The 14849-nt window shown below is 41.5% G+C and overlaps 1 protein-coding gene across 1 annotated transcript in view; it reads right to left on the bottom strand.

The window, feature by feature from the left end:
* The window catches only part of LOC307084290 (dihydropyridine-sensitive L-type skeletal muscle calcium channel subunit alpha-1-like), a gene marked incomplete at both ends in the record, with an annotated part of 50966 nt that extends 38194 nt beyond the window's left edge, over nucleotides 1-12772 (bottom strand). The window contains 6 exons of the mRNA XM_079748614.1: nucleotides 5869-6074; nucleotides 6192-6344; nucleotides 6443-6585; nucleotides 6895-7034; nucleotides 11272-11377; nucleotides 12594-12772. Coding sequence (XP_079604740.1) covers nucleotides 5869-6074; nucleotides 6192-6344; nucleotides 6443-6585; nucleotides 6895-7034; nucleotides 11272-11377; nucleotides 12594-12772 — 927 coding nt within the window. The remainder of the gene's footprint in view (nucleotides 1-5868; nucleotides 6075-6191; nucleotides 6345-6442; nucleotides 6586-6894; nucleotides 7035-11271; nucleotides 11378-12593) is intronic.
* Between the last annotated feature and the right edge of the window lie 2077 nt (nucleotides 12773-14849).

Raw genomic sequence — 14849 nt, forward strand, 5'->3', positions numbered from 1 at the left:
GCTGCCCGCTGCAGGAGGCAGTGTTGCCTAAGCGCTGCCCGCTGCCGAGGCGGTTGTCCCTCGGCAACAGGGCTCCGGCGGGAGACAATCACGGTCAACAATCACGGGCAACAATCCCTTTCTCCTCCATGTCGTGGTCTACTTCAGATTGATGTGGACATGGAAGAACCAGAGACGTCGGAGAACCCGATGCAGTCATTCGAGATTCATAATATCGTCTGGACAGCTTTTGGCCGTGATAATATATTATATAATATAGGTATTGTGGGGGGACGTGCGACGTCTGGCCTGCAGGGGGAGTATGGACAGGTTGGGAGCGCACGGGATTGGCCGGGGGGATTGGACCTGGCGGTGAGCAGGTGTCTGCACTCAGGTCAATCAGGGACGGTGTACTTAATGTGCCTGCTCTCTGTTATAGTAGGAGAAGGAAAACCCGGAGCATGGACCCTCGGGATCCCGCACGAGGGAAACCCACACGAGTCCAGCAAGAGAGACATTGTGGGAACGAATCCCTTTTTTCGTTATCGTTATGAGTTTTGTGTTCTCGTTTGAAAAACAATAAAAGAGACCTCCCGCTGAGGGACAGCACCCCTGCCTGCTCGCCTTTGTGCATTTGAGGACCTGTTACAGATATCTATGTATAATATGATATTATTTAGATATAGAGCTCCAGGACTCCCGCCAGAGTACCCGGAGTGTTCTAGAATATTTACAGAACACGGCCAAAGGCTATGTGCGCCTCGCCATTGCGATACATTAGGGCATCCACTGTAAACAGAGTGCATTGTACTGTGGCCGCAAGCTGCTCATGGCCACACCCCCACCCTCCTCCTTGACCCGCCTCTCTCCTCCTCATTTGCATTAAAGCTACAGACACCGAAACGGCTCGTTTGGGGAAAGCCTAATGTGCGACTGGCTCGTAGTGGCTGTAAATCTGCACCACGGCCAAATTTCGGGAACGTCTTCAAATAGTGTGTTAGGGGCCCACTAATAACCATATTAAAGCATCCATAAAGTAGAGTGTCATGGGACCTTTAAAGTCCTGTTACTGTTGTTTCATTCACTGAAAAGTCATTATCTCAATAGCTATCTGAGAAAGAGGAACAATAGCATGAACAAAAGTATAAACAAACTGTACATTGATTGCTCTTCTCCCTTTTTTGAACAGAAAAAGGACTGGCAGGCTCTGACCCTTATCAATTGACTTCAGGTTTTAACTGTTGCATAGAGACAAACACTTCTTGCCTGTCAATGTGCTGCTGCGTTGGGTGCTCTCCTATATTTGGCACTGATGGTGAACAATGCAGCTGTTCACATAAGCTTGAGCAGAGCCTCACTGACGTGTTATGGCTGCATTGCATGCTTAGTTTTTTTTAGCTCCGGCTTGAGGCCTATTTTCGTAGTAACACTGGATTTATAAACTCAAGGGTCACTGACTTAATTCCGCAAAAGGTCAAAAGGGGGTTGATGACACAACCACCCAGAAATAGCGGAATCACTAAACACATAACGGTGTTCAACGTAGTGAACTTGGATTGGGAAGTGTAGTCTGTGGTGGAGAAAGTTAACTAAATTAATCTATATCTAAGAGTTTAACATGGATGTAACTGGGGCTGGTCATAAAACCTAATTTCCATTTCAAGTAAACTGTGATTATTAGGCTACCTGTGATCCAGCTGACAGGTTAGCCTCCGTGCAGACTACCAGCCAGAAGCAGCTTTTAGCGGCACAACATCTATAGCCTTGTAGTCTCACCGCTGAAAATAGTGCTGAATTATATGTGTTTGTTGGCAAACAACTATCTTTTAGGGTTACTGGGATTCGAATAAGCGACTTTTCGTAACACATTGGAAATCTTTGAAAGTAATTAAATGCGTGTTCACCTCACATGAAAAGGAGCTAGGCTACTGTAACTCTTCAAGTCAATGGAAGGGGCTCATTTAAAGCAAAGGCTAACCCAGCAAACTCCAAAACAACTCGTCTGAAACTCGTTAAGCCAGGCAAAAGCCAAATACAGGAGAGCGTATTGAAGGTGAAAAGTAAGAAAGTGGGCATCTATGTCTCCGTTAAGTTTCCATGAAGTGAAATATATATTTTTAATAATGACAAAAGAATACGTTCTCTGTGCACCAGATCTAGGGGCCCATACAAATGTCCTTAATGGGGCCCTTAATCCTGCTACTCCTACGTCATCCCGGGAAAGATCACAAAAGGAGAAAAAGCCACAATCCTTAACCATCCCTTAAAGCAGGGATGGGAAGCTTTCATGATGAAGTGGGCCACAAATTTACATCACCATCAGAGGGCCACATGACCAAGCACTTCAACAGTGGCCCACATTAAGTGCAACAACTAGCATTATATTCAGTGCAGTTATAGTTGTAGTGGAATTCTATGAACAGATACTCTGCCTCTCATCTTGAGTGAAATTTACGGTTTTCTTGATCAAGCTTTCTGTAAAAAAAAAAAGGTTATATTTTAATTTTTTAATTTAATTTCTAATTATGTGCAGGCCTCATTGAGCGAGGATGCGGGCAGCATGTGGCCCGCGGGTTGCCAGTTGCCCATCCCTGCCTTAAAGCATCAGAAAATTGTGTTCCATGAATTCCATTGCAATCACACATAATTACCTTCTATTCCTTCTCACAGATTAAATAGGTTCGCTCCTGGTTATGTGGCCAGGCTGTTTACCTGACTTATTAGCTGACTTTCAGACTTTTTTTTTAATTTTCCTGAAAGTATCTTTGGTAAGTGTGTAGTGGAGACATCCCTCTGCCTTCTGATATGGTTATTTAAAGTTTCTAGAACCAATTGTCCATCACTTCTTCTTTTTCCTCTGATATCCTTTGGATGAAAAATGTTAAAAACCCATGCCTATTCTGTGATATAGATAAGACTTAACCATGTTTTGAGTGCAATCGGTTAGAAATGGCATCACCTCAGGCAATTATCAATGAGAGAAATGCTCTTTGAGAATATCTCTTCTTGTTGACTGTGCACAGTCAACAAAAAGAGATATACCAGGCTCTTTCGTGATTGTCTCAACAACTGGCGGGAAAATGTAGGGTGGGAGGAAGTAGAGAGGGAGGGATTGTTTTGTGGTCGTTTCTTTTCCAAATCAAAAATGAAAAGTTTCATTTCTGCATGTCATGTCTTATAGTGTGTACCACAATCATCAGGCATTTTAGTAGAGGTCTGTTTAGGCACTCTCCAAATGGAGACATCTAGGCCTCTTTAGATACCATAAGACAAGTTTAGTTTCAGTTAAATAAGTCGGTTACACAGGGACAATCAAATGTGTTGTAAGAGAAAAGCAGAAGCAAAATAAAACACTATGTAAAGATATTAAAATGAGGATTTGTGTGTTATATTGACAAGTGATTACAGATTAGCAGCATCACCCATGTGGTCGGAGATCACCACCATCACCTCAGCTTCACCCTTGTGGTCGGAGGTCTGCAGCCCCTGCTCTACTCTGTAGTCCACCATCACCTCAGCTTCACCCAGGTGGTCTGGGGTCTCCCCCCCAGCTGTACTCTGTAGTCCACCATCACCTCAGCTTCACCCATGTGGTCGGAGGTCTGCAGCCCCTGCTCTACTCTGTAGTCCACCATCACCTCAGCCTCACCCAGGTGGTCTGGGGTCTCCCCCCCCAGCTGTACTCTGTAGTCCCCCATCATCTCATCCCCATCTTGCTGACATTGAGAGGGATATTATTGTCCTGGCACCGGCCGGTAATTGTCTTCACCTCCCCTCTGCAAGTCGAGGATGATGCTGTCGTCGGCGGGTGTAATGATGCCATTAAAGGAGGACATGGGGAGCTATGCTTGGTTGACAGATTCGTAAGTGAGAGGTGAGTACAGGATTGGGCTGAGCACCCATCAAATCCAACCGTGCATAAAACAACTCCCAGGCCAATAGCGTGAGCACCCATCTGTGCAAGATGAAAAGAGACAAGCTCCCATCGGCGAGGCATAAACAAAACAGAATGATGGGCCCACAAAGGCGACGGGGAAGCCTGGGGTTCTGCGACCCATGGTCCACAAGTAGGCTGTACCAAACCATCTTATCAGTATATCAATACTAAATATAGGCCTGTTCAATGTTTGGATAGATGAGAGCAGGCATACGTCACTTTTCTGTTGTCAGAACATCTACGCCCCTTTTGGGTGAAAACACGCACTGTACAAGAGCCAATGCCAAATTTGAAAAACTATAAGGCTGCTTTCACATTTTTTGCATGGACATTAGTTTAAATAAACCAGTTTATTATTAACTTTATTTCCACAAAGAGCAAAGGACGGAAAAAGAAGAGATAGGTTGCTTCATCCACAGGGTTATGACGCCCAATTGGTGGGGTTCACCCTCAACCATTATTGTTTTCATTCCTTTCCTATATAACAACGACAGAATAGTTGTTTACATGACTGGGGGTAGGATTGTGGCTCCCTATCTAGAAAGCAAAACGGTTTACGATTTCTGCTATTAAAATGGCAAAGACTTAATTTGAGTTGACTTCCAGTCAAATTAGTCTGACCTGTACTCTGCAATGGCAGAGTACCCAGGTGGGCTCAGCTCATGAATCGAAGCACACCGCGGTGATATACTTTGAGTTGTACTTTGGAAACTTTTTATATGTCTAGCTTATATTAAGTTTGTGTCGTACTTCTGATGATAACATTGCACTGTTTGAATTAAGTTGTTTCTGGATTGATCTAATTAAAACAAAATAAATATGGCAGAACAATTTAAATAATTCGTTTCCCACTATAACAAGATCTTGTCAACGCTATGACTTATCATGGTGTTCAATGCAATGAAAATTTTTGACAATATTTCAATGCTGATAATTATTCAATTTTTTTTCCTCATAAAGGACAATGTGTTGCACTGTGTGAAACATTGGCTGATATGTAAACAAACAAAAAAAGCTCGCTATTGAGATTAGAAAGCAAATAAGGGGGAATATCGAACGTCACACTGAGACATTGTATTGATGTCTCTTAAACATATCAATACAATTTACTATTGTTCCATCTAATATCCAACTCAAAAGGAAGGTTTCCAGGGCGAGATCAACAAGCTTAGAGACGAATTTTGAGGAAAAGGATGATTTGAATGCCGAGCGTTAATCGACAAACTGATTACTCATGTATCCCTTTGGTCCAGGTGTGTTACTGCAATGTGTGTTGCCATGGGGATGGCTTCATCCATGGCCCTGTTTGGTATGAACGCAAGGTAGTCCAAGGTGTCAGGAAGGAGTATTGAGGCAGTGCGGTCTGGGCATTGAGTTTAGTGTGAATCTTCAGGCAGATTCTTTGGTTTCTGGTTGGGGTAGATGCAGACAGTGGCTTCTGGAGCAACAGTGGCTTTTGGAGCGACATCTTCAATGAAATCCCAATTTAAACTGACCACAGGCCAAACCTGTGTGCATTTTGGATGTGGCTTGTGAAAATATCACGCTACAAGCCACGTTGGTGTTTGGCAAAAAAAACACCACACTGTTTGTGAGTTATTAATTCAAACATAACCATTATTATAATCTTAGCCCAATTTCCCAGTAGTGGCCACCATAGTCGGGAGGGATTTGCCACTCTCCAGCAACCTCCGCTATGGAGTATGTTATGTAGCCTGCTAGACACGCTGGGACTTCTTAAACAATTCAATACAAAATAACGTGTACATTATACTGCCATAAATTATTTTATATAAAAGATGAATTGGAGAACTGTCTTTATGCTGATTCTTCCTTGAAATGTAGCAAAATGGAGGGCCTTGTTTCCTATGCAGCCATATTACCTATATCTGCCACCTATTTAGGAAGCAACCACGCAAAAGAGACCCAGACAATAAAAAGTCAAATCTTACCCAGTAGAGGACGTCAGTCCACCCTTGAGTCGTAATGCACTGGTAGACAGTGAGCATGGAGAAGCCGAGGTTGTCAAAGTGGGTGATGCCACTGTTTGGGCCTGGCCAGCCAGCTCGACATTCTGTACCGTTGATGGTACATCGGCGTCCGTTTCCTGCCTGTGCACACGGAGAAGCCTTCTCATTCTCCACTGTTGCAATAATATCTGAAGGGACAAAGGAAAGGAGTTAGGATAGGTTGAGACAGTACATCTGTACCCTTGTTCAGTGACAAGTATTTGTGGGTTCCTATACACATTTAAGAATGTTGTTGTACTGCATACTTGTGCCTGTGTAATAGCAGGTCTTGTGCATCTTGCACTTAAAGAGTTCCAGACCCATGATTGAGTAGATGGTGACCATGAAGAAGACAAGGAGTGTGATGTGGAACAGAGGCAGCATTGACTTCATAATGGAGTTCATCACCACCTGCAGGCCTGGGCAACAAACATCGGTGTTGGATCTCAACAACAATAATAATCAAAATGATCATAATAAGAATAAAACATCTTCAAAAAAGTGTCTGCTTCCTTACTTGGGACTCCGGAGACCAGTCTGAGTGGTCGCAGGACTCTGAACGCTCTGAGTGCTTTCATGTCAAACCCACCACCTTTCTCTCCAACCTGAGCCTCCACTCCACTTAAGTGGTTAATAGCATCCATTGCTACTGAAAACAACCTTGGTAGAGCAGAGGAACGTCATGTAAATCCCATTACTAGACATGATATGACAACCTTGTTAGCTCATGTGATACCATTACTAGACACAGCATGAGTGACACAATTTAGTTAAGGAAAATTTAAACTTTTAAAAAGGTATATGGAAAGTGCTGATGTATTATTTTATGATTGCATAAGTCACATGCAAATGCATACTGATTTATATGTTTATACATGTTTATTCATATACATTTCTTTACAGTATCACTTTTTCCCTTCTGGATTTTAATATCCTAAAATATTCTTACTAATATATTTTTTTACTTACCCAACAGACACACAAACAAAATCTAATATATTCCAGCAATTTCTTAAGTATGCATCTGCATGAAAAAGGAAGCCATAGGCCACTATCTTCAGGAAGCATTCCACTGAGAAGATGAGGAGGAAAATGTACTCCAGACTTTCCTGTAGGAGAGAAATACAAACAATGATTACATTAGAATGTATTCTTTATTTACTTTTGGATTGCTTCAGTTTTCTGTTTTTCCAAACAGAAACAACACATTTTCAGGCACTTGTAATTTCCTAAATTAACTGTTAATGTCTAATGTCCCTATTTTATTAACATGGTTATTTGTCTTATTTGATCATCAACATAGTAATCTATGCCATTTTGTCACTAAGTATAACACCACTGTGGAGCCATGTGCTCTTATTCATGAATACTTCAAGCTGCAGGACATATAGTCTCATTTGTTAGAATGTTACATTCAATATTCCTACATTAAATATGACGTTGTATGTGCAGAGTTCATTGTGTGTTATAAATGGGGACGCCTAAACGTGACGTCTCATTCTGTTAGCTCACTTCTTCTGTGTACGTGAAGTCCCCTATCTGAGAGCAGGCCTTAGCTACTGACGCCTCTCGAGTACTGTGATGAAGATATTTACTGAGCGGTACAGCCCTGTATTATTCATATGAATGAAGAGGCCATATGGAATGTGAGGTAAATGAAACAGACACCGCCTCAGTGTGGAAGTGTGGCGCTGTCTGCAGCTGTTACTTATTTTGATGTCCACGTCCAAAAGAGGGTTAAGCTCCTCCGACAATTGTACTATAACGCCACACATTTCACAGACAATATCGCTCAGATCAACGCTCATATAAACCATCGGTAGGCTACTAAAATAGTGTCAGAGTTGGCCTGGGTCCCAACCATGGGGATAACACGCCCGCTCCTTCCTCTGAAACTTGGCCCTAAACTACTGCGGACAGCACTTTTAAGAGGACATATATTAGCTGTGTTCGAAATCGTTCCCTATTCACTCACACACTATTCCCTATAGTGTTCATGATATAGTGCACTATATAGGGAACGAACAAACGAGAATTCGGACACTATGCTGAACATTTCTAAAGGTCTTTTGCGTCAGTAAATGCGCCGGGTATTTGTGTGACGCAGACAGATGCGCCCACATGTAAACAAACCGGGCACACACGAGGAAAGCTGGAGGTTGTATTGATGTCGAATGTTACATTTCCTTGATCAAGGTTTTTTTATTTCTATATATTTCTAAATTTTCTATGTTAAATCCTAAATAAATTGTTGAAATTTCTAAAGACGGGGTTATTCAGCTTCTTCTTCTCCTCCGGAAAAACACGACCGCATTGCATTGTGGTATACAGGAGTAGCATGTAGGGAACATCGTATGTACACTCAAATTTTGGGTATTTTAAGTGCACTATATCAGGGCTCTCAAGTTTTGAACTGAGTTCAGAGTGAGATTTTGTCGCCTCATACATTCAATGTGAACATGTATGAGGCTTTAATAAAATCCCGGACGATTTTGGAAATTCCGCCACACATTTTTTTAAAAGTGTCTCAAAAAGAGGGCATGTCCGGGCAAAATAGGACGTCTGGTTACCCTACGTACGGGAAACCCATTTGATTCCTACCTGTTCCACTGTTAAATAGCGGCCCAAATTGGTGGGCGCTATCCTGGTAATTTCTCTGCGTGAGAAATACGGAGTGTGGCGCGTGGGCGCCGTGGGCATGGGTTGAATTGCGTGTGTCTCACGCCGAATGCGTGAGACTTGAGAGCCCTGCTATATAGTGCATGAAATTAACCACTGAGAATTCGAACACCACTACAAAATGGCGAGCACCCTATATAGTGCACTATATCCGTGACGGAACGATTTCGAACACAGCTATTGAGGGCAGGGGCGTAGGAATTAGTTTAACATTGGGGGGGACACATATCGGAAACCTGACAGATCCGGTATAATTTTTAGGTGGGACAAATGCGCCTGTCTCCGGTGTCCCCTCCGTCCCCTCCCCCCCCCCCCCCCGTTTCCTACGCCCTTGATTGACGGTATACATTGACGGGGGTTATTACCCCAAAGGATAACACTGTTGCCCGTTTGGCAGAGTAAGGCTGCAGCGTTCTCAATGATGACACATAAACCATGTGCTGTCTGCATCAGTCCCTTAGATCAAAGATGATCTGAAAACAGGGTCCAGGTTGGACAATTAAAATGTACCCTTTAATGTTGAATCTGTCCCGTTATTGAAAAACAATGCACACCCTTGGAATGGTATTGACCAATCAGAATCAAGTATTTAACAATGCTGTGGTATAACTTCAAATAACCCATAAATAAATTATACATTTGAAGATGAATGAATCTCATACCACACGATTGTTAAATACGGGACAAATGCCTTTTAACAGTTAGAAATCAATAATCCTGGGACAATATTTGAACTGTCATAACTTAAAATAAAAAGCCAATAGCGTTATTGTGCCTGTAATACATGCTAGATGGCTGCCGCTCTCATCCTAAATTTTTCACTCTCATTCATTCATTCATTCATTCAACCAAATGGGATAACTGGGATCCTCCAGATCAGGAAGCAGGGTGGTGGTGCTGGAAGCCGGTTTATTGTACGGTTTGTTGATAATGATACATGACCTGGTGCACCATGTTTTCATCGAGGAAATCTCTCCCTGAGGGTGTGTGGGGATGGCTGGTTTAACCTGTACACACTGAATACTCAATGTGCACAGGTGTGCAGGCTCAGCCAGTCCCAGAGTCTAATCAGTTTGACTCGGGCAGGTGAGGCTGCTTAAACCAGCTATCAGCCCCACACCCAATAGTTACAGATGAAGGAAACCAGGGTGAGAAATAGGCTCTTATATTGTCATTGAATACCCAAATGTTGTTTTGTTTAGAAAAACTAATATGTCCAGAAAGCTTAAATGTCGCACTTTAAATGTAACTAAAATCTACAATAAACAACTGCTGGGCCTCCCGTTGGTAGAACAAATGTACTTTGGCACTGTATTCCTTGCATAATAGTATTATTATGGTATAGTGTAATATTTTAGTGCAACATTTAAATTTATTGCTAGGGCTTCAATATTGATTTAGTGGTATACAATGGATTTCGAAATATAGTGGTATTTTTGAAACTTTAAAAAATAGTAATACTTTTCAGTGTATGTATGTATAATTTGTCTGTATCCTTCGAACCCGTTTAGGGTAAGAATCTTAAATGGCTTCTACAGTGGTGGGTTTTCGTGCACAACCATAATGAATCTTTGAACATTTAGTATTTTCTTTGTTGATGTTTAAATGTGTTTTAAAAAAACACTTCTTCTTTCTTTATTTAAATACGTTTTGGGATATTGAAGTTATTTATAAGGCCATCAAATATTGCTACATGTCTTTTTCGGTTTCAACAGTGTGTTAACTTTATTTACGTTGTGTGCGGTTAGGACAAGTTTGCAGAGTGAGTGGGGCATCATCATCAATCATAATCATCACAATATTTGGTGGACACTTGTGTTGAAATATTTAGAGTGTATATGTTTCTTAGTATGGGGGTCCACGGTTACAATTTTCCTAGTGCTAATTTCCTCCCTATTTTTGCCAGCTGTTAATTAAGTTGCAGAACAGATGCATCGTTATGGCTTGATTTAGGACCTACTCTAAAATATCTATTTATACTCTTTGCTCTTTCCTCAATCTCAACATGTCCACCATGTGCGGCAGGAAGGCTGGGAGAGGGGGGCACCCATCTCTGTGCAACCGCAAGTGAGCCCATCACTTTCGGATCAGTGAATGATCAGCTACAGATACATCTAAAACAACGGCCTTTACAAACACCAATTGTTGGTATATTACCTAAGAGTGATTCAGTAGCCCTGTGTTTATTTGGCCGACCACAGCTGTGGTTCGCCAGCTGTCCCAGGGCAGCGTCACTGCCAAGTGACAGCATGGATCCCCTTTCAGCATTGCAATGCGCCACAACCAAAGTGACTACTTTCCTACAAGCTCATATATCTAACAATAAAACACACTATAGGCTCACAGACATTAACAAAGGTACGATCTGAGTCTGACTGGCACACCAACCCTGCTTCAGCAGCAGGGTTGTTGCAAGCTACTCAGTTTAATTATCACAAATCACTATCTATAACCTTTTTTATTGGTGTCAAACTATGAACATTAGTGCTCATTGTTTTGTGAGTTTGGGTTGATGAAAATGTTGGTTGTTATCCACATGCAGTGTAACACTATTGCTGATACAAAATAAACCAATATCTAAGCTGTTCACTCTTCAAAAATCATATGATCATAAAAGGCCAAGTTAGTTTATAGAAATTTCAGGCATGCACACAGACACAGACCTACCAAGTTACTGTTGGTATTGTTGCTGTCTTCCTCTGGCATCGGCAAATACACAGCTAGAGCCACACAATTGGCAAAGATGGCAAGTAAGATGATGATTTCAAAAGGTCTGGGCAGAATGTATTGGAAACCAAAGTGGCACCATGACTGTAACATCTAGTAAGGTTTACAATAAATAATATCCATCGTTATTGAAGGCGGCCTTGAACCATCGGAGGCAATTCAATATCTTGATCGGTTCACAAATCGCAGACATAACTGTTAGCAAGTAATTGTTATGTTGATAGTTATGTTGATAGATTCATATTAGTTATTACTGAAAGAAAAAGTAGGGCCTATTTGGGCTGGAAAATAAATAGTTGTTGCATAAAGCCCTCAGCCATTGAAGTATGACATCTGTACAATGCTATCATCAGGTTTCCAGAACACATTTCAATGTATTTATGATGTAGGGATAGGCCAATCTAATGGTTTGAAGTATGCAGGTAATAATATAATGACTATATATATAATATATATATATAATAATAATATTTATACTATGCTTTATTCAAATTCAAACATCCTACGACTTATGTTCTCTTCTTGTTAAATGATTAACAATTGAATGGTAAAGGTTGACTGGCAAATAAAACATCTACCTTTTGACCATAATACGGAAAGACCTTTTGTGGTGATAGAAGTGTTTTTTCTATACACTGTAAACATTTAAACTAACATACTGCGTGCTTCGTGAAGGTATATTATAATTACTCTTAGAATTATAACCATTAGAATTTCAGAGGGATTAAACAAAATTCCATTATCTTCAAATGTTTACCATTCACATTGACCTTGGTGTATTTGCCATTAGTTATATTCATATGTTAAACTATGCAGGCCTACCAGCTGCCAAAGAGCAGTAATGAACATGGTATTTGTACTAAAGTAATGTGAAGTGAACCTGGAGGATACTTCAACTTCACCATATTGACGATAATGAACATGGTATTGGTAGTAATGTTGATGATAATGAACATGGTGTTGGGAGTAATGTTGATGATAATGAACATGGTATTGGTAGTAATGTTGATGATAATGAACATGGTGTTGGGAGTAATGTTGATGATAATGAACATGGTTTTGGTAGTAATGTTGATGATAATGAACATGGTGTTGGGAGTAATGTTGATGATAATGAACATGGTATTGGTAGTAATGTTGATGATAATGAACATGGTATTGGTAGTAATGTTGATGATAATGAACATGGTGTTGTTAGTATTGTTGATGATAATGAACATGGTGTTAATACCATAGTAGTGTGAAGGTAACATGAAGGATACTTCCACTCCACAATGTTGATGCTGGCCCGGCGGATGGGGTTCTTAAGGCTGAGGAAGAAGAGCGAGCGGAGAGGCCGAGGGTTTCCTCCTGTGGCCATCAACTTCTTCAGCTTCTCCTTCTGCTTCCTCTTCAGGGTCTCCTCGTCCATGATGTACGACGACAGTGGAGGGTCAGCCATGGTGATAGAACTACAACCTTGATAGAATCAATAGTAGAACCAGAGTATTTCCCTTGTTCTATTACGTATCCAGGCGTCTTGTCCCCAGCCCAAAACTTTGTGTCCTATCTTTGTCTCCTGCCTATCCTTAAGTTAGCCTCACTGGTCCTCAACTCTTGGTGCAGCGCTCAGCTCTACATGAAAGGCATGCCTTTGCTGAACAGTTGGTTGTACAACCAAATAAATATAGACAAAGGGAGTGGCTATAAGGGAGTAGGGTAGCAGAAGTGGAAGACGCATGTCAATGCAGGCTCTAGCATTCAAATTGGCCCAAGCAGACATTCTATCAACGACTCTGACAGATTGTGATGAAATGGGTTTTTTAATTACAAAACAACCATAATGAAATACAAATAATCAGATTTCTTGAGCATTACCTCTCTGTGAAACTAAATTATACAACTAAGAGGCACTATTCTATTATAGTGACTGATATACATCTAAATGTGAGTAGAATTTTCACTCTCTTTCACTATAAAATGTCCAAAAGTTGTTAAATTGTGCTTATTAAATAAATTGTTATCAAATATTTGTAACTATTTTGTATATAAGTGATAAACATCTTAACTTATTGAGTGATTGTGAGGATGGCTGGTTCAAGCAGCCTCACCTGGCTCAGTCTAATTGGACTGGGCTTGGCGAGGCTGCACACCTGATGCACATTGAGTAATCAGTGCGACCGTTTAAGCCAGCCATCACCACACACTACAGAGCCCAATAGAAGTCACATAGGTGGCGTATAGCAATTTACATTCTTACTTTTACTTAACTCATTTATTAAGTTGTAGCAGCACCTAATCTTATTTAATTATTCTAGTCGATTAAGGGTTCATGAGACATTTGTTAACATCAGAAATGCTTAGAACAGAGGGAAACAAGGCAGTGGCAGAAATGACATATTGTCGATTTTAACAAATTCAACATGGAATTGAACGGGACTTTGCGTAAACATATTTGATACACACCTCTATATTATTCTGGTTTCTGCCCGATGGGTTTATGCAGCGCAACAAACAAACTGCTTAACGTGTTACATGCTGAACCCACTTATCGTAATAATCTAGTTTCTCCTTTTACAGTCTGCAGAAAATATATACACAATGAACACTTCAAACCCTTTCAGCTGGTTCATCCCTAAGCTTCTGCTGAGTGTCCTGGGGTCATCAGGCCTTCGAGTCCTACGGCTTGGCATCCCCACATCTGATCGGAGTCTCTTCTGCAAAATGCCTGCAGATCAGGGATGTCCCTGTAGTCTGTAGTCTGTACTTTGAGACCTTGCCGGCGTAGACCGTACATCTCCCAGATTTGATCTGGGGTTGTTGAAGGAAGCCATGAAGAAAAGTGTTTGTGTTACAAATTTCTAACGTTTCTATTTCTGTTATGTGCATCATCTTTTGAAAAAATTACAACAGGATGTGCTTTCAAATATTAGTCAAATAATAGTTCATTGGATATTAAATAGATGATCACCCCTGTATATTAGAAGGCCTACGTCCTGTAGCAAGAAGCATAGTCTCTTCTGGCGCTGTGATGTGTGTGAGTGTGTGTGGTGTGTTTACATAAAGGCAACTCTCAGGGTCATGCGGAGCATGGGGAACGAGAGTTGCAAACTGATAAAATGACTGGGGGTTTTGGGAGGGGGGGCTTAGAGAGTGTTCATCCTTTTTCAGGGGGAGCTTAGGGCTGATTATGGTTCCATGTTCACGCAACGCAATGACCACGCAGACACTTTAACACAGTCGTGAACCTTTACGGTTCTGCGTCAGGTTTTAGTAAGCGGACCAATCACAGCCCTTGCTGCTGCGTTGCCTCGAAAGAAGGTTACAATTTTTGGGAGGCGCACGTCAGGCCCTTGCGATGGACGCAAGGAGGGTCCACAAGGACGTAAGGGGTCCGTAACCCCCTTGCGTTGCTTGAACGTGGGACCATAATCAGCCCTTAAGCCCCCACCATGCCCTGCCCTGCCCAACGCCCCTGATGCCTAGAGGTAAAGGCATTGAGCTTGAAATCCATTTCTGTCTCTCTGAGCTGGTTCAAA

The sequence above is a fragment of the Pollachius pollachius genome, assembly GCF_949987615.1.
Source record: "Pollachius pollachius genome assembly, chromosome: 12".
In the NCBI taxonomy this organism is placed as follows: Eukaryota; Metazoa; Chordata; class Actinopteri; order Gadiformes; family Gadidae; genus Pollachius; species Pollachius pollachius.